A 23723-nucleotide genomic window follows, 5' to 3' on the forward strand; every position below is an offset into this window, starting at 1 on the left:
TTTTATTTCCAAAGGATTAAACATGAACAAACAATCACGAGGCCTAGTGATTGCGAATAGTTGTTTGCTTCGAATTTTTTACCAATCTATGCGACAGCGAGTTCAGCTGCAGTTACAAATTTTGCAGCCTATGAACGCACTTTAATCCGAAATATTTTATCGAAGCATTCTTCATTTTGTATCTTCTTTTAGGAATGCCAAAACCGATATTAAATTAATTGAGTAATGTGGGCTAACATCCTGAATCGCGGCTAAGCAAGGTTAGAAGTGGCACGCACATAACACCTTTCTCTCCGGAATAAGCTGCCCCACACCTCCTGAAAGCAGATATGGCCGTTAAATTGAGAGAGTTTACCAAATTACTCTTCAGTTGCCAAAGTACTCCGCAGAATGAGGAACATCAGAGCACAAACTAAGAAGGCTGGAGAAGCGCCGCTTTGCTAGAAGAATAATTGGACCATGATCAACTAGTCATCTGCGGGGAAAGGCGAGTTTTCTCATGAAAGCCTTTTTAGTGAAGACAGGGTTAGATGAGTGCTTGCGATAAGCGGAGTTGAATAGCTATGCATGACAATAGTGCATTTTTATGCTCTATACTTTGGACTGAGCTAAAACTGGTATGTGTTTTGGAGCCTTCCATTCACGCTAGTATTTGGGTGAGATTTCACCAAATGTTAAAGCCTGACATGCCTATAACGCATTTGTGCAGGCGAATGTCCAACCATTAGCTTTTGCTTGATTAACGCTTCGTGGCGGTAGCCTTATCTTGATTATTATTCATTCATTCGTTCATTTTCAGTTGTAGAACATATATAAATGGAACAGCCCAGGTGCATTCTACAGCAATCTGCCACCAACCCATTTATGAAAGAACAGAACAGGTCGAGTGATATCTAGGAAGCCACGGCGCTTACAACAGCTGAGCCGGTTAGCTCATTATTATCACTTATTTGCCAAGCGTGGCTTCTTTAATCGGCCTATCTGGCGCAAAGCTCCGCTTCCTTTCACATTGTTGTGAGGTGGCTGATAATAAAGGGCGACCGTATCGCTCCGGCTGACGCAAAAGTTTGTACAGCGGGCATAACAACCACAGCTATCGGTGTTCTCGCTATCTAAGTCGTTGGGTCACTTGCCACATGAAACATCCGTAGAGATGAGCGACTAGTGGAGTGGGAGTATTCTATGCCGGACGTGCACGCGTATCTTCTGATGTTGGTATTTTCCTATAGTAACTTCACGATTCGGGATATTAATTGCGGTGCACTTATTCCATGGGGCATGATTCGGAAAGTACCGCCGCACTGCAACTGCTCCCTACAAGTAATCAGAGGCCAAATTCACTGAGCTTTTATTTGGTCAGCGCAGTCCGCCATTTGCCGGCTGCCTTCTTAAGCACGTCTAACATCCCGACTCGCTGGCTCTTAAGAAGAATTCTTGAGTAACAATTTATTTATTTTTTATTTATTTCGGATACTTTCCTGGCCCGAAGGCATTACAGAAAGGAGTGGTAGGTGAGAAAAAAAAAGTACATAATTATACAATAATAGGTATTACAAAACGGCAGAAAATACAGCAGTTTTGAAATTGCCAACGTCAGAAATGGCAGCGATGGAGGGAGGAAAGTCGTTCCAGTCGGCGCTGGTTTTAGGAATAAAAGAACCATGACACATCTTTGTTCTAAAATATGGAACACCAACTTTAAACATGTGATCGAAACGGGATGAAATGTATGAAGGGCGAGTAATAAGATGATCCTTTAATAGTGGGTTGTGGTGATACAGCCTGTGGAAAAGACACAGTGTAAAACATTTACGGCGCAATGAAAGCTCCGGTAATGTAACTGTGTTTTTCATGGAAGTAATGCTGGCGTAACGGGAATAGTTAGATAAGATGAAACGTTTTATTAGATAAGATGAAATTGTTTTCTGATAAGAGACCATTTCCACTAGGATGGGCAAGGACCATTTCCTCTAGGATATTGCTGCCATGTATACAGCTTCGACTGCGAATACCGGGTGGAAAACGTCGCGTCAAAAAATACAAGGCGACAAGGCGTTTTTGCGCCACCGCCAGTACGTCCTTGAAATGTCTCTCTCTCTCTCTCTCTCTCTCGTAAATGGAGTAGCACTTATCAAGACCCTAACCTCAGCGCTGTGTTCACAGTTTCTATATACACAAAGTAGTTCTTACTCGGGAACGTTTTCTGGCGTGATTAGCTCATGATGGTCATTAGCTGAAGACATTTGCGCTAGAGAAGACACGTACAGAGCAATGTTGTCTTCAAAGAAGCAATGAGATGAATTTTCGATTTGTATGTTTCTTATTTTAGTAAAACTCAGGTACGAACACTGGAAAATCAATTTAGACCATCTGCACACAATTTTCGAATCTCAGGCCTCTAAGCAAGAACAAACCCTGCCAACCTCCAGCGCTCTCTATATTCATAAAGCATGTGTGTTTCTACTAACCAGTCTCGGTTTCGCTACCCAGGCGACGTTTCCGTCATGATTTCATTTCATATCGGTTCGCTCCGTACCTGCGATCGCCGCGGCTGTCGCACGCGACAGCGGAAGAAACGTGCCTAGCGCGTCTTGTTTATCTTCCATGAGCAACGTCTTCATACCTACATATCGCCTTATTTCTGCGCGGCGTCAGCAAATGCTTTTCTGTTACGACGTCAAGATAACGCCGATGACGCTAGGTATGGCGTTTCGAGAGCAACTTATGGTTTCAAACTGTAATATCTTATACGTGCATCCCAACCTTCGTATACTTGCTAAGTGTTAGTCTCTCACGTGATAGTAGCACGTGGTTTAGTTTCTCACAACTTCGAAGATGGGTGACCAGTACTCGTTTGATAAGAAACCGGGGATGTTGGCCTGGCTGACAGCCTGGCATGGCATTCCAGACTCTGCAAGAGAAGTTTTGCGCATACACTCTGTTAGGTTTTCGTACCACTCGCATATGCATGGCTGCGTAGCGAGATGATGCAGTGGTAAACTGACGGTGTTGGCATTTTTTATTCTTTCTTTATTCATTTATTCAAGACATTCCTTACAGAAATGCCTTGGGGGACGCGACAAAAGGCACTGAACGTGCCTGACTGGGCCTCGCCACCCTTGGCAGCAGCAGTCACACAAGAACAATAATAACAAAAGTATCGACCACAATAGGCTCAATTTGGAACACGGTAGAACTTAAACATCAATAAGTGTTCCTTATCAATAACATAAATCAATAACATAATAACATAAATACACATAGACATCAATAACATAAATACACATATAATTAGATACATTGTACAGGTATGTCGCAACTATCGTCCTAGTACAGAAAATATATCGGAATTTAACAATGAAAAGCCAAGACACAATAAGAGGAAACCAAACTGGGATCAGTCCAGCACGATTTTTAGTCTGTGTTAAGGAAAAAATTTTTGAGCATTTTTCTGAAAATGTGTACTGAGGTAGCTGTAACGAGCGCTTCAGCAATTTCCGGATATTCGTTGAGAAGGTCTGGTATCATAAAGCTTAGTTTTTGATCGCCATATTTTGTACGAGAACGTGGCCTGGGTATTAAATTCTTTCGTAGGCAGTACGGACCGGGTTTCACTTGATATTTGGTTTGAATAGGTGTTGTTTGGTGCTGACGCAATATTTCCAGGGCCAAGTTGTATTTATACAATTTATGAATAGGCAGTATTTTATTAGATTTAAAAAAGGGTGTAGTGTCTTCAGAAAGTTCTAAATTTTCGATTGCACGCACCGCTCGCTTTTGCAAACAAAAAAGACTGTCTAGGTTGGTCTTAGTCGTTGTTGACCATACTAAGAAACAGTAACATAACCGGGAATGAAATAGCGCGTAGTATATCTGCCTTTTCACCGCAGACGGGATATAATATCTCACTTTATTTAAGATTCCAACAGCTCGCCCTAGCTCACTTCGTAGCTTGTCAACGTGAGGCGTCCATGAGAGGTTTTCTTGAAATGTCACCCCCAAAAATCTAACTGATACAGATTGTTCGATGGTAACGTTTTGAAATTTTAAATCCAAGTTTGTAGTCGGGTGGTGTCCTCGCGGCCGGAACAGTAAGTATTTCGTTTTGCTGATGTTTAATTGAAGTCTGTTAGATTGAAGCCACAAATCCAGACCTGTTAGCCATTCGTTAGCTCGATGAAATACCTCTCTTTCATGAGCTCCTGTGAAGAATACATTCGTATCGTCTGCGTATAAAATTAACTTTGTATTTTTGTTAATGTTTACAATATCGTTAATGTATAATAAAAATAACGTTGGTCCTAGTAATGATCCCTGTGGTACGCCAAATTTTACAAATTTTAAGTCCGAATTTACGCCATTTATGCATGTGAATTGAGCTCTCGAAGTTAAGTAGCTTTTTATCAAAGACCAAGCTTTGCCCCGTATTCCATACAATGGCAATTTCTTTAAGAGCACATCGTGTTGGACACAGTCAAAAGCTTTTCTAAAATCCAGAAATATTCCCAGGGTAACTATTTTCCTTTCGATGTTGTCTAGTATGTGCTCCTTTATTTCAAGAAGGGCACTTTCAGACGACTTGTTTTTTCTAAACCCGAATTGTTCGCTTACTATTATATTGTTTGCCGTCAGAAAGCCAAAAAGTCTTTTATGTATTATGTTCTCCGCTATCTTTGCAAAGATAGGAAGCACTGATATTGGTCTGTAATTGTTCTTGTCTTTAACGGAACCACCTTTATGTATTACGACAACACGGGCTAGCTTCATTGCGTCTGGGAACACTGCGGTTGAAAGAATAAGGTTGAGAATGTCCATAAGCGGGATGCTTACCATCGGCGCGACAGCTTTCAGTCAGCTTTAATATCGTCAGCTCCAGCGGCACAATCGTTTTTCAAAGCCAATATGATATCAGTTATCTCATGTTGATCAGTGGGTGACATAAATATAGAGTAGAAGGTGTCCGATCTCTAGTCGGTTTTCGATTTTTTTTTTTCGTCGCTGCTGTAGCGTGTAAGGAAGAGCAAGAAGCGATCAGGAAAAGAAATACGATGTGGGCAGGAGGCTCTAGACTTCACAACATATTTTACTCACAGCTTGCTCGTATTTTCGTTAAGAATAAGCGAACGATGCATTGTGTTCTATTTTATCTATTCTTACATATTGTTGTATATAATACTATGCTGTGTTGTGTTCTGTCGTGCTATGTTGTGCTGTATTGTGTTATATCGAATTCGTTTCTTCTAAAATTGAGTAGAATATCTCCGCGACGCTGAGCCAGTGAGCAGTGAAGAAGAAATATAGATGTGGTCATCTTGAATTAGCGCGAAATGATTAGATGCTCCGCCGCCTCAACTGTTCCCTCCAACAGTCGGCCTATTTACGCGAATAAACCGCTGTGGTTGCTCAATGGCTATGGTGTTGGGCTGCTGAGCACGAGGTCGCGGGTTCAGTCGTTGTCGAGAATTATTCAAAAACAATAGGAAGGGGTGGACGATACGCGCATTTCGTGCGAATAACCGGAATCGCGAAGCGTCAGCTCCACAGATACGCGTGGAAGGCAACTCGTTTGCTATCAGCGCTGGCGGAGCGTCGACCTTTGGAATCGGTCAAGGTTGGCGCGCGCAAATCCGCCCCCGCCTCGTGTGATCCGCCTCACCTGTTCCGCGTGTGGGGCTATATATGAGGCCCCCCACGCCTCACCACATCCCCGGTTTTCCAGTGACACTCGGACCCGAGCCCGTCGTTGAAGATGATGTTGGTGCGCGCCGCCTTCCTTCTCGTCGCCGTTGGCGTCGCTTTCGGACAGATTAGAGATGCCGTGTACGAGGACTGCGGTAAGCGCCCTGGTGCACTTTCTTTTAATTTACGTAAACGCGAAAGGTTGCTTCGGCTGCTTCTTCCGAGATGAATAAAGCATAGCATGGGGTGGGGCGGAGGCTAATATCCCAGAAGCAGACGACTCATTCGTCGCCTTGTGACAAGGTATGAACAGAGTCGTGCCGTACCGAGCTAGTTATTTCTTCAGCCATCTCTTTTTTTTTCCTCGCATGTCTCAGTAAGGAAGTAAACTTCCGGCTTACATTGTTGCTATCAATTGTATTTATTCGTTAAGAAGCTTTATTAGCTAGCAGCCCATAATGAAAGGTGTATACAGCATAACTTTCATCACTCATAGCACCTTAACCTGCACAGAATTATAATGTAGTAACGGAAAGCAAGTTAACTGTTCCAGCGACTGCACCTCGCCTCCCAGTTAATCGCATGCGCCCTACCACATATCGCAGCGACACCAAGGAACATCAAGGTTATCTTACGAGGTTGAAGTAGAATGCTAACACTTCACCAAGGTCACCGAGTACCCAGTGAGCACGCCTGCTACACCAAGTGATAAGTGACGTTTCGCATTACTTGCCAAACGTCACCGCTCGCTGAATAGATTGGTGCCTTCAAGAGAGTTCAAAAGGAGGAGGACCGCACCCTTCCTAGCTACACAATGTCCCCACGAGACCATGTATGTCCTCCTGGGTAGCGCATGGAGAGCCGGTGCCACTCGACAGAATCTTTTCGAGAATGTATCACTTTCGTATCCACTTTGATTGGTTAAGATGGTGGGCAACAGTCGCACAGTATATGCGGCATCCCGCAGAAGTAAACGTATGCCGAAAAGTGATCGATCGAGAATGGACACCGAACGGCACGCACTGTGAGCATACGGTATGGAAGAAGGGGCAGTGTTGCTTGCTGCGCGTGGACCTAGCCTCTCCGCTTATCTACAGTGAGAGGGTCCGAAGCCTGTCGCACTACCTAATTCTGGCAACCCAAGAACATCCGATAGCACACGGTTGTAGCGAAGAAAATTTGAACCGGGACACACGGCAGGATGCCGGGCTTTGCATCAATAAAGTGCAACTCCGGCGACACAGTGCACAGCATGGCACAGTTACATTTTGTCGTCGCCCAATCCAGTATCTCTCAGGTAACACGACAGCACATTTATAGCGGCTCGCTCCGATGTCCGTGTAGGCCAGCGTCCAAGACATTTGCTTTCTGTGAGTGGGCGCTGTTAAGAGCGGCCCAGCTGAGGTGCAAGTGTTGCCAGCCAGTTGCGACGACGGCGGCGTCCACTTTCAAGGAACGCCACCGTTACGCTCTAGCCTCGTCGCCGTTGTGACTGAATGTGTTCGGCGGGCCAACTAATGTTACCGAACCCACCAACGCGGACCTGATCGGCTATGAGTGGGGGAGTTGCCGCGGGAACGTCGTCGAGGACCCCTTCCCGCGCGCCGACGAAGATGGCTACCCGGCCACGCTGCGAGGGTCAGCTCCGAGTTCTACGAAGTCCGTGTGATGTCGGTTTCGGACCGTGAACCTGTGTGTGTGTGTGTGTGTGTGTGTGTGTGTGTGTGTGTGTGTGTGTGTGTGTGTGTGTGTGTGTGTGCGTGTGCGTGCGTGTGTGTGTGTGTGTGTGTGTGTGTGTGTGTGTGTGTGTGTGTGTGTGTGTGTGTGTGTGTGTGTGTGTAAACCGTCCCGCGGAGAGGCGGCTTGTTTACGACGACTGAACAAACGTTTCCGTCACCTTATAATCGGGGGGGGGGGGGACCGAGTGTTTATAAACCGCGGTTGTGCGGATGCTCGACACTCTCTCTAGCAGTCATGTTAGACTGATACACACTTTCTCAAGCAGTCATGTTAGACTGATGTACTTTCTCAAGCAGTCATGTTAGACTGATGTACTCTCTCAAGCAGTCATGTTAGACTGGCATACTTTCTGTCGAAGTCATGCTAGACTGATGAACTGCATGTAAATACTGTAAATAAACCCATATTCCTCGTTCTCGATGAGAAGCAGTCCTTCCCTTCATAAGCGTCCTCAGCGTGGATAAGTTGGACGACGGCATGGGCCAGCTGCCTTCTAATTCATGCCGGACTCCAATCTTGACAACGGGTTGAGAGCGATGGAATTGAGCCCCCAATCCTGACAGCGCTTGTCCAGCTCGTCCCGTGTGGAGGAGAGCTCGACTCTTTGCATTCGTAAAATAAGGAATGTGTGCCACCACTTGTACAGAATTTGTTCTGTCCTTTTTCTCGCCGTCTGCGTCTTTAATCGCTCCGATGAAACAATGCAGCCTCTCAATCCCAACTAAATATCCAGACTCGTTATGTCCATTCATTCATTCATAACTCCATGTGCAAGCGTCGCAATGGAAGCCTTCAGTCAGGCACCGTTTGCAGTGGTGTGTCGAGCTGCTACGTGGTGGCGCCACTTGCCCACGCGGATCAATTGCGAGAAGAGCTCTTCGCCGCATTGCATATTAATGCAGCAGCGAAGCTTCAAGTTGCAGTGGCAGCTTCGTTTTTGAGGACCGATTTCCGAAACTCAGTAAGATGAAGCACGCCATTGTGTCTTCTGCTGCGCCGCACAGAAGCGCACGATGAAACAGCCAGACGGCGCATGCTATTCTGTTTTCAGATAGCGTGTCCAAGTTAGAGGTTTTGTACAAGAAAGTCGGCTACTTTTATTGACCCGGGATCAATGTACAAAGAACATCATTTGAATGAAGCAATTTTTTATACAGCCTCCAATCACTATCATTGCGCTAAACAGCGTCATTGATCATGAGCAGTGCCGTATTATCTGCCGCACGTTTTGACTGGCTCTTTTCTAAACTGCTTTTGTGCGTGTGTATGTGTCTTTTATGTAAAGTAGGAAACGTATGCTTTCTGAGCACTGTCTGAAGAAATGCAGACGTATTTTCTTGTATCCAGATGAAATAATAAATTATGGGGTTTTTACGTGCCAGAACCACGATCTGATTATGAGGCACGCCGTAGTGAGCGACTCCGGAAATTTGGACCACCTGGGCTTCTTTACCGTGCACGTGAATCTAAGTACACGGGCGTTTTCGCATGTGGTCTCACTATATTCGCATCATTGCAGAAAATGAAATGATATTGTGTCATGTTGGCTACATTTGTCTATATCGTCTCTGCCTTCGTTCTTGTGTATGTGTGCGTTGCGTTTTCTTTTTTTGCGTTCTTTGTGTTTTTTCCCCAAATACCTTAAGATGAACCCCATACCTACTCGCCCATTCTTCAGAGATAAAAGTTATCTGATGTCATATCTTGATTTTACTTCCTCTTTATACAAGTTTGTTTACCGCATGGTCTCCATTCACTGATATCACCAGGTGGCGCTAAGATCCTGGCGGAAACCTCCATTACACGTCGACGCCGTTGTTTCCCGCTGGATATCTAAAGAGATATCGGTCTGGAGTAAAGTAAATACGTTATGTACAGTCTCCACTGCACGCAGCCGCTTATTACTCTTTTTTGTTGTGCTCACGCCAACATTTCACTACTGCCAACGTTATGGGGCTTATTACAAACTTCGCGTGTGATAACAAATTTGAACTCTAGAAATCAAACATCCCAATAGGACATGGAACAAGAGTTACGTTATCAAACGAGCCGCATACAGCAGAATACTGCTCAACGCGTCTTTGGCAATGCACAGGGGAATACCTAGCTTTTATTCATGCGTCCTATTGATGCAGATTAGATTATTTGTTTATGTATAACAGCTTCGGATCCTGCCTAAGCAAATACCACGGCATGCATCCTGTATTCAGCGTTCTCTACGCCTACTGTAGCTCCGCAAATAAGCGATAGCGCGCCACGATCATAGATAAGAAAAAATGGCTACAAGTCGTCGACGGGAAACGCACCACGTGCGATTTTGTTTGTACACTGCACAATAAGGTCGCTGCGCCCCTCGGACTGAAATTGCCGGATCGCGAGCGTCGACAGCTGCACAAATCCTCTTTACTGAGGCAAGAGAAACGTTTGTGGTGTAAGACGTGCAACTTTCATCGTTGCCTCATTGTCCTACTGCAATTAGTGCGATGTCGACGGCACCAAATTGCGAAAGCAGTAGGGATAACGCCGGTACTTGTCGCGAAATGTCCTCACTCTTGCTTCTCCCTGCACGAATTTCTGCATTCTACTAAACCATAACTCGGCACGTAATTCGGAGAACAATGTCTACTTAGCAGCAAATGATTTGTAAGATAAACTGCTTGTATTGTATGTACAGTGTGTTTCACGTAACTTGTGCCAAGAATTTTAAACAAGTGGTTAGCCACAGCTGAATGAAATCAACGGCATGTGATATGCCGTCGTGTGGCGCTCCTTAGACTATTTCTTTTTAATATTCCGCTGAATAACGTATTAACTAAGACGAATTAGGAAAAATTTTTATTATTCACTTTGGGGCCTAGTGCGTTTCGTTGCGCATTAGAGGGGGTTCAGAAACGACCAATCCAATAAAACCACGTGACGAAATAAAACCACGTGACTGCGCACGTGCGCTATCGTATTGCAGAGCTCTCAATCGCGGTTCGTGCGAATTAACCATGCGCGCGGACCGTGGTGAAGTGAGCGGCCGCGGCTATAGGCATCGGCTTCACAGTGCGTCCGCATCTTCGGCGCTGGCACAAGGAAAGGAAGCGCCGTCGACTCTGATAAGCGATAGGCTCGACGCATGGTTGAGGGCGCTGCTATACGATAGCGCACCTGCGCATTCACGTAGTTTTAATTCGTATTTCGCGGGCTTACTTTAAGCGCTGAAAAAAACTCGCCCCGCAGCACGTAAACGTTGCCACAAAAAAATTGGATCGGTCGTTTCTCAACCCCCTCTACTACACAATCGAACGCACTTGGCCCTAAAGTAAATATTTTAAAATTTTCATGATTCATCTTAGTTAATTAACCAATTAAGCAGAATATGAGATGTACTCTAAGGAGCGCCACATGGCGACAAACCATATGCCGTTGATTTCATTCTGCTGCGGCTAACCACTTTTTTTAAATCCTTGGTACAAGTTACGTGAAACACCCTTTATAATTCACATTAAAACAGTAGCCTGTGTTGTTATGTGACGCTTTAGGTAACTTCGGAGTAACTCAATGGACCTAAAAAACCTTTGGAAGCTTTCTTATTTACCGAGAGCTCTTGCCCTTCCCTACTACACCTCAACAGGTATAATCTATCTATCTATCTATCTATCTATCTATCTATCTATCTATCTATCTATCTATCTATCTATCTATCTATCTATCTATCTATCTATCTATCTATCTATCTATCTATCTATCTATCTATCTATCTAGCAAGCAACGAATCAATCAATCACTCGATCAATCGATAATTTATTTAACGTGCCCAGGAAAAATATTGAAGTCTGAGTGCTTGTGCACAGAGAAACAAAAACAAACAGATAGAAATGCAAAACAACTACAACGAAAGGTTATGAGATAAATACAATTCGAATAAAAATATAGAAAGCAAAACAAAACAGAAAAAGAATTAGATAAACAGTTTCATAATGAGCAATACAGCGATATCACACAATTGAGAGACGGAGTGCATGCACGGAAGGGTAACGAAACTGTGAGAAGGCAAGACAAGAATGCGGCGAGAAAGAATCCTCAAGAGAAAGTGCGAAGCTCGGTACGGAAAGAAGGCGTGTTTCCAAAGATATCCATATCCAGAAAATGACAGTTGTATAGGCTTTGCATTTTGTGGAAAGGTGTGGAAAGGTCTGGTGAAAGTGGCGGGAACGTGAAAGGATACATGTTCCCTAGTAGGCTTCTTATAGTAATAATGATGATGATGACGATGATGATGATCCTAGCTCTCCGCTACGAATGCGCCACTTGTACTTCATGTCTTTCGACCGTGTGTGCCTAATTAATTGGAGTGCCGGTACTCGCTCATGTTTACGCAGGTAGCACCGCTGAAATCATCTCGCTGCAGGTCGAGCCCTGCGACTCTGACCCGTGCGTCATGAAGAGGGGCACCGCAGCCAGAATTTACTTCGAAATGATATCTGGTGAGTAGAGTCTGCACCTGCTCTCTGGAGCACAGATGTCATTGCTGTCGAAATACAGACTTTGAGCACGTGAAGTCGCAGAATGTAGAGAGTAGCTTTCTTCAGAAGGTGGCGATGTGGGCCGACAAGAGCAAGCTCATTGGTATTCCAAGGAAAAGACCGAAAACGCCAGTGTTAGCTTATATATAAGAAATCTTTTATGCGCGGGTGAGTCCAGTTCCTCTATTACCAGCCCAACCCAAGCGCACTCTTGGTGGGCTGAAGGAGTTTTGGTCGCTTTTGCCAGCTTCTAGAGCAATACGTAGGACCAAATATGTTGCTACTTCGTATGGAAGCGACTGAGGATGAATATGACTCGCCTTTATTGTGCTTACTGCGCCATTTTCCCCCATCGCATAATGCCTACAAAGTGGCATTTACGCTTTTGCGCGTATATACTTTTTGTCTGTGCTTTTCCTAAAGAAGTCCGATGACCCACTACTCAATGAGCAAAAGTCGCCGTGACTCTCGCTTGAAGCTGGTTCAGAGTGTGCATATAAATGGCAGGAGTGTTGCAGAGAGAAAAGGCGACGCGAGAAGCTCGTTTGGACATACGAGCCAGGTCGCATGTGCTCAGTGCCCTCTGCAGCTCCCTGGGCGTCGCCACAATGCCCTCTTGACGGCTGTTATTATCCCTGACCCGCAGCAAAAGCATTGCAGAAACTGCAGTGCTTGCCTTTCTACAACGTGCCAGCGTCCAGAAGGGAGTTGGACAGAACGGTAGAGAGGAGGTAGGGGAGAGCAGGCACAGAACGGATAGAAGCGACACAGCCACGAATCGAGGGAATAACAGCCTTGGCACTCTTTGCACACAACTCGCATATATGGGGGAAGGGCGATAAAGGGAAAAGACGACGTGAGAGGGCAAGGAAACGCTACTTCTAGACACGAAGGTGGTTGCGTACAAAGTGGCTAAATTTAACTTCAGTGTGCGGTACGGTACGTTTCTGCTATTTCTGAAGAATAAACGCCATGCAGGAGGGAAGGAGGGAAAACAAGAGGTGAAAGGCAGAGAGGTTAACCATATTAAGTGTCCGCGTAGTTACTCTGCACAGGGGGATTAGGTAAGGGCAGAAAAGATATAAAAATAAGAGACGACTTTTAAAAAAAAGAATGCATCAGTTCGAACTTTCTATATTTTTCAATGAGTCTCGTTTCTTTTAAAAAGCACACTAACTCATTTAAAGCAGTTCAGGCCGACGTCGGCTCGGACCAGGGTTAAAGAATTTTGTCTTCCGTAAGGGGACGGTTGTCAATATTGACGAGCGTGTTGCTGAGGACTTCGCGCAAAGAAACGATGACAACCACACACAAGGTGCGCTATCGTCCCTTTGCACCCGCAAACTGCACATTCTGGACTTGTGGCCATTCCGATGACGTAGGAGTACGCATTAGTTAAAGCTTCTCCAAGCTATAGGCGACAAATGAGAGTTACCTACCGTCGTGGTAAGCCATGTGGAAAGCGGGGCTTCAGATGAGGATCTACGTAACAAAGACATTGTTTTTAGGGCCTGCCAAATTCCATTGGGCCAAAGTAAGCCCGCGAGCATTAAGCGCACGCAGCTTTCGCGCTGCATCTCTTCTTGGCATCGGTATAGCGACGCAATCGCCACTGTTATGTGAAGATCTAGCGGCTGCGTCTGCTCGCTCGTTTCCAGGGATACCACAATGACTTGGCAACCCTTGAAATACGATGTTCCGTTCTTCATCAACTGCCCGATGGTGAATTTCTCGTGCGTCTGCGATAAATAGTCCGCGGGGTCCACAGCGTAATTCAGTGAGCAAAGTCTGGACAATTTGTCAAGCGGACAACTGGCGTACGGCGTGCAGACTGAAAGTCGCATGAAAGCACCGTAGCGTCTAGGCGACATCGTTGGGCGCTACCACGCAGCTGCCCACGGTGGGCTAAACTTCGCGGCTAAAGCATTGTTCGAGGTCACGGGTTCGATTCCGATCGCGCCAGCCACATTTCGGCGGGAGCGAAATACAATAATGCTCATGTTTATTATTTATTTGCAGGATACTGCCGGCCTTAGTGTTAGGCCTTGGGCAAGAGTGGACATTGCGATATACAGATGAATGTTAAAAAAATGAACAGCAAAAATAATTACAAGAATTCAACACATTGCAGCAGACATATTCCCTGATCCGCACGAACTGTACAGAGCATTCCAACGACAAAGCTTGACAATATTTCAATATATATTAGAACATAGATATTCGCTGAACCGCACGCACTGTATAGAGGATATTGATAAGAACGCGATATTGATAACAAGAAGTAAAAAAGTACAAAAAAGACAAATTATATATATATATATATATATATATATATATATATATATATATATATATATATATATATATATATATATATATATATATATATATATATATATATATATATATATATATATATATATATATATATATATATACACGTACATATAATATCACGTCTAAATGCTATTCAGCATGTTGCAGAATGACTGGATGGTTCGGCATTTTACTGTACTGGCGGAGAGCTTAGATTTATGTGCTCGTTAAAGAACCCGGTCGAAATTAAACCGCAGTCTGCCGCTACGGCGTGCCTCATAATCCGCCAGTGTTTTTGGCACGTAGAGCCACGTAATTCAAGTAAACTTCACCACTTCTGCCATGATTCGATGTTCCGTGCGAGCGAATCGCGATACTATACTAACCTTCTTGGAGGTTATGAACAATGGCGCATAACAACGCCACAAGCAAACACGTCTCTCTGTGTGTTCTATATGCTGTGCAGACAAACAACTAGTGGTGCATGTGAGTTAACATTTACCATAAACTCACCACTCACGTATTCCACTAAACGCTGAAGAAATTAGACATTCGCCGCCAACATCACCGCTAATCGTCAATCAAAGCAACCAGCGCTGAAAGCTTCGCTTACGTCGATTCCCACAGTGCGTGGGATCCGCATAATTTTTACTTATTCCCTTATCTTTTGTTGCTGTTTTTTCATTCATTCCTTATTCCTTATCCTTACATACTCTCATGTCCTTATACGCTTCTACATCTCTTGTTCTACTTCGTTGACGTCGCACGTCTTTTCCTTCCCAGACCAAGACAGTGACACGGCTAAGCTGGAGGCGACAACGAAAGTGTTCGGTATCACTCTGCCAGTGCCAGGCATCGAAACCAACATGTGCAATGTAGTCAACTGCCCCATCAAGAAGGGAAATACCTACAAGGGCGTCTTCACCGCTCCCATTCCATCATTTGCGCCCGCGGTGAGTCGCTTCCTCCGCTGCTCCCAACTCTCTCTCTCTCTCTCTCTCTCTCTCTCTCTCTCTCTCTCTCTCTCTCTTTCTCTCCCACACACACACACACACACACACACACACAATGATGCGCAAAGAAGGCGACTGCAATTGAACCTCTTTTTCCGTGGCGTACAATAAGTACTTGTCCCAACCTGACCTAACAAAGGGCTATCATGCCATTGCTAGATGATCTTGTGCCGTGTCGCTTATTGAGCCATTTATTCCGTGCTGCTGCTTATGTTTGAAAGTTCTGCGCGGTGCGGTATGCGCACCTGCCTTGTGTCTATATGTGTTCGCATGTGGCTTCCAGTAAAATTCATTTGCGAGCTAGCGCCTGTCCTCTGCCTGCCTCGCTGTCTGGTCTAACGTTCGTGCTTACTGTTCCACGTTTTAAATTTATTCTTGCTTGTAAAAATGCATCCTAAGGAAATGTATAGAAGCATCGCATCAGAGCTTTCGCCCGACTATCTTTATTTAACAATTTTGCCGCAAGTTGTACGTTATTCCCTTGGAGCTCTTTCTCTCCTTTCATTTCCATACACTTTCTTTCTTTCTTCTTTTTTTTTGTGTGTGTAATTGTAACAGACCCTTCTCAGGAATTCCAAATAACGTTTTCTTTTATTATTATTCTTACCAAACACGTCCGCATGTACGCACGCAATCTCTCTCTCTCTTTCTATTTACCTAATCTCCTCCCCTAAAGCAACGTAGCCAACCAGAGGATTTTCTGGTTAAGATTCCTGCCTTCCCTCTTTTTGTTCTCTCTCTCTTGTTTCAACAATTTTACTAGAATGTTGAATGAGCGCTAGTTTCAATACAGCAAAATCATGAGATCTGAGAATTAAAAAAGCTTACATAATATCTAATACATTTAGTGGTTGTTTTTCTGTTGTTTGCTTATAACTACGATTGGTAAACTATAACGAAAGTATGATGCATTACTTTTCTTCCGCAATCAGACCCGAATGCAGACGGGCAGAAGAGTAGGTTCAAAGAAAGCCGATAGTGCTCATTCCATTTGATGTCTTTCCATCCCTCACATTACGTTTATTCTCATCTGCAATACGAACCCGCATTATTGCGCAAACATTGCATTTCGGCCTTTCCCTAGCTACTGCGTGGACTACTGCGTAATCTTCCCGTATATGAATGCAAGCCGAATGGTACTCTAAATCACAGGTCTTAATAAAGTTTGGGAGGTGAAATATCGATTTTGTTCTTTCGTTTTTATTATCATTCAAAAGATGAGCGTACATATTGTAGACTTCGTTCATCGTGCACATAAACAAGATAGAAGAGTAGGAAGGAACTTCTGATTCCAGCAAATAGGTACAGTACCAGACACGAAAAACAAAAAAAGAAACGACGAGAGAAGCTGAAACGCTTCGTTTTCAAGTGATAATAGAAAACTGTCCTATATATATGCGAAGCACTCCAGCCAGCTCTGACTTAGAAGGACTGACCGCGAGGAGTGTTGGAAAGAGTGAGTGAGTGAGTAAAAACTTTATTGAATATAAATAAAAGAAGGCACGATGGTTGGAGCCCCTATTCCAGGTCCCCACTGGCACGAGCGGCTCGCTGGGCTTGGTCCAGAAGAGCCAACTGGCTCTCCCGACCCTCTTCCGCAAGCCATGCCTCCCACTGCCTATTCCTCATTAGTGGATGTTGATGTAATATGGGGCTGTCTATGTGCGGAGGCCTCCTGGGGCACTCCCATGTGACGTGTTTTAGTGTGGGTGTGTCTGTGCACCACGGGCGCTCGTCAGTGAATATCGTAGGGTGTATTCTGTGTAGGTGGTGCAGGTTAGGGTATGTGTGACACGGAAAGTTTCCTTGAAGATCTTTGTGCTTTTGGTCGATGCCAACCAAAGAAGTCAGTACAAGTCACCACATTGCACCTACTGTCGGTGCCGCCGCGCTCCAAAACGTAGTTCCCGAGGGACCCCGATATTGTCAGTAGGCCATCCCTACCGTGATGACACGGAATATGCGAACGTAATTGGCTGCCCCGTCTGCGCGCACTGTTTTTGAGATGGACAGCAGTGCACTTGTCACTAGATTTCTAGGCTGTCATTGACTGCAGTTCTTGCTGAAGGATACCGTATATCAAGAAATCGGCTAACTAGACTTACATCTGCATGTTCTAATAGCATTGAGCATGACAGCGATCAACGATCCTCATTTTTTTTTCTCTCTCTCTTATTCTCTTCCCTTCAACAGGGCAAAACTCCTCTGACCATGAAGTTGAAGGGAGACAAAGGCGTCAGCATCTGCACCAAGTCATTGTTGGTCCTCGTGTGATCTTCTTGGGTATATAACGCTGACTGATGCAAAGGACCTAAATTAACAGTAAATAAAAATAAGATAAAAGCAAAAGTACAACAAGCTCAGACGTTTCGTTTGATTTGTTGCTTTATTGTTGCTTGAGTAACGAATGCGGGATTTTGGGATAGCCGGCTCTGACGTGGCGTACCGTGACGTGGCGTGTGAAAAATGTCACGCTGACAACAAGTATCCCCGTGACATTCTTGGTGGGGAGGAGTGAAGTTCGGCGTTGTTTGTGCGGACAGCTGCATGCAAGGGTCGCGCGGGGTGGTCAAAGGAGACGGGTGGTTCGACACCAAGACGGCGGCAATTTATCGCATCGTGGGTGGGGGACCCTCTGGCTACGAAGAGCGCGTAGGAGGGGTGACTGTGTGTCGGCTTCCGCCCCTCGGGCTACGAAGAGCGCGTAGGAGGGGTGACTGTGTGTAGGGCTTCCGCCACCCGGTTCGCGGAAGCAATGCCCTGGCCTTGAAGTCAGCCCCTCGTCGCTTAACCGCACTGTGCCGAGACATTCGCAAGCTGTCCAGATGCCCGAACAGAACGCGGAAGTGCTTTCTTCGGGAAGTGTGTTTTTTTTGCGAGGTTGTGAGACAAAAGGGGACTCGTTGCACTGCAAGGGATTTGTGGCAATGACCTGGACGTATTGGAACTCCCGATAGTGTCACCTTGGAGCCCCGTTGTGTGCACACTGCGCGCACCGCAGTGTGATTGGACGAACGATGGGGCGAGGGGGTTGCTGGGAATGCTTTTAGGTGCGTGCGGGGCCGTTGGTGGGGATTCGGTGGAGATTCGGCTGAGAAAGAAGACCAAAATTCTAACATGTTACTCGTAGTGATGTCCGTGTAAATACTTTCCTTTCTATCGCTTGCATATTCTATCTTAATAAACAGTTAACCCCATTGCAATCAGCGTCACTGGCTTGCCTACTGTAACGTGACTTCGCGACATCCATAATATCTTCAAGTTTCCCTCACTGACATCGAGGCGAACATCAACTCTCAGACGTTTCGTTTGATTTGTTGCTTTATTGTTGCATGAGTAACGAATGCGGGATTTTGGGATAGCCGGCTCTGACGTGGCGTACCGTTCCCACGTTTATACATTGAAATGAAAGTTTGTTGTTGTTGTTGTTGTTGTTGTTGTTGTTGTTGTTGTTGTTGTTGTTGTTGTTGTTGTTGTTGTTGTTGTTGTTGTTGTTGTTGTTGTTAACAAATAACTAGACCATGATTCCTTTGCTGGTGTCCAAGATGACATACTTGTGTTACTTGTGTGACTTTTAGTGTGCGCAGTGTTACTTTCCTCTTGTTTCCTCTGTATTTATTGTGTCATTACCACTTGGGATTTGGAATAGTAGGCCATAAATTCGTCCAACTTGCCTTTCATTTCTTCTTTCTTTCTTTTTTTATTTTTTCTGTATAAACATGGAAAAGTAGGCTACATCAGGGCCAACTATCCCGATGTCCCAAGTTCGTTGGTCAAGCGCACAATATAATTTCTCTACGGGCACCAGCCCCAGCAGGACATTCCACTAACTATGGAACGATCACTCATTATACAGGAGTGTAAGAGTACCGGACAAGTTTTTTGACGTATGCATATATAAGAACAACATGGCCGCGCCCTTTCAGACAGAAGCTCGTTGCAGACATGACAAAATTCGTTATGTCGCTTCTAGGCAGCCCATAAGAATAGCGTCCACTAAGAAATGACGAAGGGCACTCACGTCAACTATTAAATATATAAATATGGGAAGGCAATCCAACTTCTGGTTCACGTTGACCAAAGACAATATATTTAGAGTCACCACACGCGGCTATCTGGCACATTAGCCTTCGCGTGAAGGTAATGCGAAGGGACGGACTATACAGGGAACTATAGAGGAAGGAGCGTTGGACTGCTTCAGTTTTTGTTCGACGCTTTTAAGCTGTACAAGCTCACGGGAACGGGCCAAATTTTTTGACAGCACAACCTTCGGGATCGGCTCACATTTCTAGACGGCACATACCTATGGGAGTGACACTAGACTGTCACAATATCCGGGATCCAGCTACGAAAGAGGTTATAGTAAATCACATACGAGATACAGAATAGTGGAGGTAAGTCCTTAAGCAAGACATTTCCATTAGAAACAAAAAATATATTTTTTTTTCGTCGCAGTTCGGAGCACGCAGTCATTCACACGTTGAAGTGTCCACCAAAATTAACGATACGTATTCCTGTTGTAGGAGCAGAAATCGCCGCAGTGTAATCTGCGTTACCCAATCTGACGCAATCATACAAACAGCGCTTATAACGTGAGCTTAATGTGTGGTTACGGCAACTCCTGTCGTGACTAAAGGAAGCTTCGTCATCGCCTGAAAGACGACTATCTTCCGAAAAAACACACACACAATTCGGGACATCGATCATATTTTTCGACCTGACTGGGCCACAGGCGTATGTGCTTCTATGTATGCAAAACGAGTGCTGTATCACTAGTGAGCCTCATTGACTACTGTGCAAGTGTTTGATTCCTCGAAACAGCCTAATGGTTGTGCCCTCTTTAGGAACGATTCAGTTTAAAGCTAGCATAGTTCCACTAGTTCTTGACTGGCTTACTCAATTAAGTCCAGATATATCGTCGTCTTTTGTAGAGTATTGAGCAGCTAAAACGAAACCACAGAGCTTCTTCAGGCGCAATATATGAAGAGCTTTAATAAAGGTATTGCGTATGCGGAGCGCCAGCTTCCCAGAGAGACAGCAAGAACGCTGGTAGCGATATCTGGTGAAAGAAACACTGTCTAACCAGACAACTCATAAAACTTATGTGGCCCAAATATTCTGCTTCAGTGCTAGTGTAAAGCGTTGTTAGCGACATAATCGTTAACGTGCAATACGTGTGTGTGCGTGCGTGCGTGCGTGCGTGCGTGAGTGCGTGCGTGCGTGAGTGCGTGTGAGTGTGCGTGCGTGTGTGTGTGTGTGTGAGTGTGTGTGTGGGGGGGGGGGGGGGGGTCGAGCGGAAATGTCCCTACTGCGTCGAAAAAGAACTGGATCTGCCGATACGACAACAGGGTTATTATTCGCACTTTGTGCAAGGAGAAAGGAAACACTTCCTGCTGCCGTGCCCGAGCTATTGGGATGAAAGGGGCGCGGTTCTCGAGTATTCAGCCATCGTGAACTACCACAGAGGGAGTCGCTTGCGATATCAACCACCCATCTAAATCTAAAGACAGAGGATGCCACTCCATGGCGTAAGCTTCAGACAGACTTACACGAACCCACGCATATTACATCGCATACGCCCCACAGTCTACAGGGACCCGTGGTGCGGGGTGATACCAACTCTATACCACATTACGTTGGGAGCGCACGCTACACAACATAGAACACCATCGCACGAACACCACGAGGGAGCAGTGGGAGGCACTGCTGTCGAGCTCAGCCCTCGACGACCAGCTCAAGCTGACCCAGAGAGCTGAGCTGAGTTTTGCGTGTACTTAATTTTAGTGGGACAAGTTGATGACGCTTTTTATGGCCCTGCAAGAACGTATACCTTATTTCGGCACTCACGCTTCTCGAAAACGCGATGAGCGATTGCCGAGAGTGATAACGCAGGAGTGTGTTGCTTGCGCCGGCAGGACGTGTAAAAGATAACACCGAGGAGCTCAAGAACTTCATTTCTGTCTTCTGAGCGACTGGAAACAGGCTTTGCACCCACGAATCTTTCTTGAGTGCGACTAGAAGGAACTCTGCGAGCGTGTAACGTGGTCTGGCTGAGAGCCTGTGTTGTAGCCACTTCTGTGTACTTGGCGTACCATCGTGTCGACTGAGGCCAAGTTGTTTTGGAAACGTGCAATCACCCGTGTATATGGGCTCTTAAAAAGCAGGAAATAATGCCCGGGAACAGAGCGATGCTTAAAAATTGGATGTTTTCTTCAGATTTTATGGCATTGTTTGGGAGTCTATTTGCTACGAAATGTACGTTAAAGTGAATTTATCTGTAATGCCGCTCATTCACCACTTACGCACATTTCACCTCTACACGCAGTATTCCTGTTAGGTCAATCTACCAAAATGATACATGCTTGTAATTTACTTTTTTAAGCTGATGGCATCCGGTGGAGCTTCGTAGGCAACGACTGCTGCTTACCTGGTGCCACAACTTTGGATGAATGCACAAAAAGCCCAGAACGGGCATTTATATAGAGCAAAATAAACATTTCATCGTTTCAGAAGACATCTTGCGTTTTCATTATGAAATTACACATGACACAGATTCGGTGGACGCTTGTAAAGATCGTTCGCAATCATTTTTACTAAATAATAAAACGATTCCACGCCAAGGCCGCACGTGGTTCATCAGTTCATCAAACAAAAAAAAAATGCCGCGCCGATCAGCGGAGCCAGCGTGGCTTATACCAACTGGCGTTCAAAACACGCACGCCCAAAACCAAAGCCGGAAGTTGTTAATACCATCCGCTTGGTTCGCTACAGTTAATTCGGTTGCTGAGCTCTATGGGAGTGTCCGCTCTTGTTGAAATTTCTTTCTCTATGCCTACTGTAACAAAAACGCTGCAACACGCTCTCTCGCACGGAAAGCTGGCTTTCTTTCAATATTAGTGCTATTCCCAAGAAGCCATCACACATGCACACAAAGTAAGGGTCGATTTGCAGTCGTGAGATCATTAGTCATAATTTTATTTCTCGTTAGCATGGAAATAACGATCGTCTATACAATTTTCTCGCATCGTGCCAGTGCACCAAACAAGCGGGGACAAGTACGTTGAAGGTTCAAATTAAAGCTAATAAAATTCCTGGTTGAATCCCTTGCATGATCCGTGAATTCTTCCCTCTTTTTAAAGGGTTGAATATTTCTGAGGTGCATTGAGAATGAATATCTCAACTTTAAGGGTATCTCTTGGTTTCGAAATGCAAAATCGACAGCTATGCCGACAGACAAAATCGCAGCACGCATCCAACTCTTCTTCACGAGAAAATTCACAGGCAGCGCACAAGAACCATTACACAAGCATTAAGTACTCGTCTAAGGATAATTCAAGACATTTCTGTTTCTGCTGTACTTAGGTGCCTTATAAGTTACACTTTCTACGCCATCATATTTTTCTCATGATTTAAAATCTTTAAAGAAACGCAGCTCCATGCCAAAGATTTCCAAACGTTTTGCTATTTTGTAGAAGGAAGATGACGAAGTGTCTTTGTCGCAGAAAGATCTTTCAGCTCCCAATTATTTGGCATTCTCTTTAGATTTCACTGCAAGAAATCACTGCCCGCATGTCTGTTATAGAAGGGGAGCACGCCACGCGTCCTCCTGACGAGACAGCGGATGCGGAGGCGGCCGCCATAAAACGGAACGGCGAGGAAAGCAACAGTGACACCGACGACAACTTCGAGGTTGCGCTGAGCCGCAAGGTGAAGAGAAGAATGCTCAACTCGTACGTCCACTGTGAGGGCTCCACCAATCACTCAGCCTTTTCGTGTCTGTACTCACCACCAGCAACATGAGACACCTCAACAGGTAAAGTGTTTCTACGCATCTCGGGGCGCTCGTGACAAACGAGGCAATGGATGTCATAATCAAACCCTGCAAGTATATCCTTGCAATAGATGTAGAAAGTGCGGCCGCATTACAGACATTGACGTCAGGTCTCCGACCTCTGTGGTGCGCAAGTCCACTCTCATGTTCCACATGGGAATGAGCTCACCACTGGCGTTACCTATGATATCGTCAAGGCCATTACCCAACGGAGATTTGCCAACACTGCTTAAACCAGCTACAGATGGAAGTGTTAGCACGCGTGTTTTCTGCATCAGCAAGTCACATTTTGTGAATTTTATATTCAATGGCGAATTTCTTCCGTCATATAACAAGGTGGGACATTTTCGGCTTATCGTTCGTCCCTTCAGACGAAGACCACTCCAGTGCAATGAATGCATTAAGCTTGGACACGTGAGCGGTGCGTCCACAAACGAGACGGTATGCTCTCGCTGCTTCGAGCCTCACAACACTGAAAACTGCAATACCACCCTTTTGAAGTGACCTGTCTCAGACCCCACTATCTGACTTCCGAGACATTTCCCCTAATTCAGAAAGAAATGGCCATATGGAAGCAAATGGTGAGTTACTACTAGTCTCGCCAAGAAGCTGCTGACGTTGTTAGAAAACTTT

General features: G+C 45.2%; 1 protein-coding gene across 1 annotated transcript; it reads left to right on the forward strand.

The window, feature by feature from the left end:
* Window positions 1–5669: 5669 nt before the first annotated feature.
* On the forward strand, window positions 5670–17630 carry LOC135917815 (mite group 2 allergen-like Ixo r 2). The gene is made up of 4 exons (XM_065451419.1): window positions 5670–5834; window positions 11787–11891; window positions 15030–15199; window positions 17453–17630. The coding sequence occupies exons 1-4, from the start codon at window positions 5750–5752 to the stop codon at window positions 17531–17533; spliced, it is 441 nt and encodes a 146-aa protein (XP_065307491.1). The 5' UTR covers window positions 5670–5749; the 3' UTR covers window positions 17534–17630.
* Window positions 17631–23723: the final 6093 nt, after the last annotated feature.

Source organism: Dermacentor albipictus, chromosome 2 (assembly GCF_038994185.2).
Source record: "Dermacentor albipictus isolate Rhodes 1998 colony chromosome 2, USDA_Dalb.pri_finalv2, whole genome shotgun sequence".
Classification (NCBI taxonomy): domain Eukaryota; kingdom Metazoa; phylum Arthropoda; class Arachnida; order Ixodida; family Ixodidae; genus Dermacentor; species Dermacentor albipictus.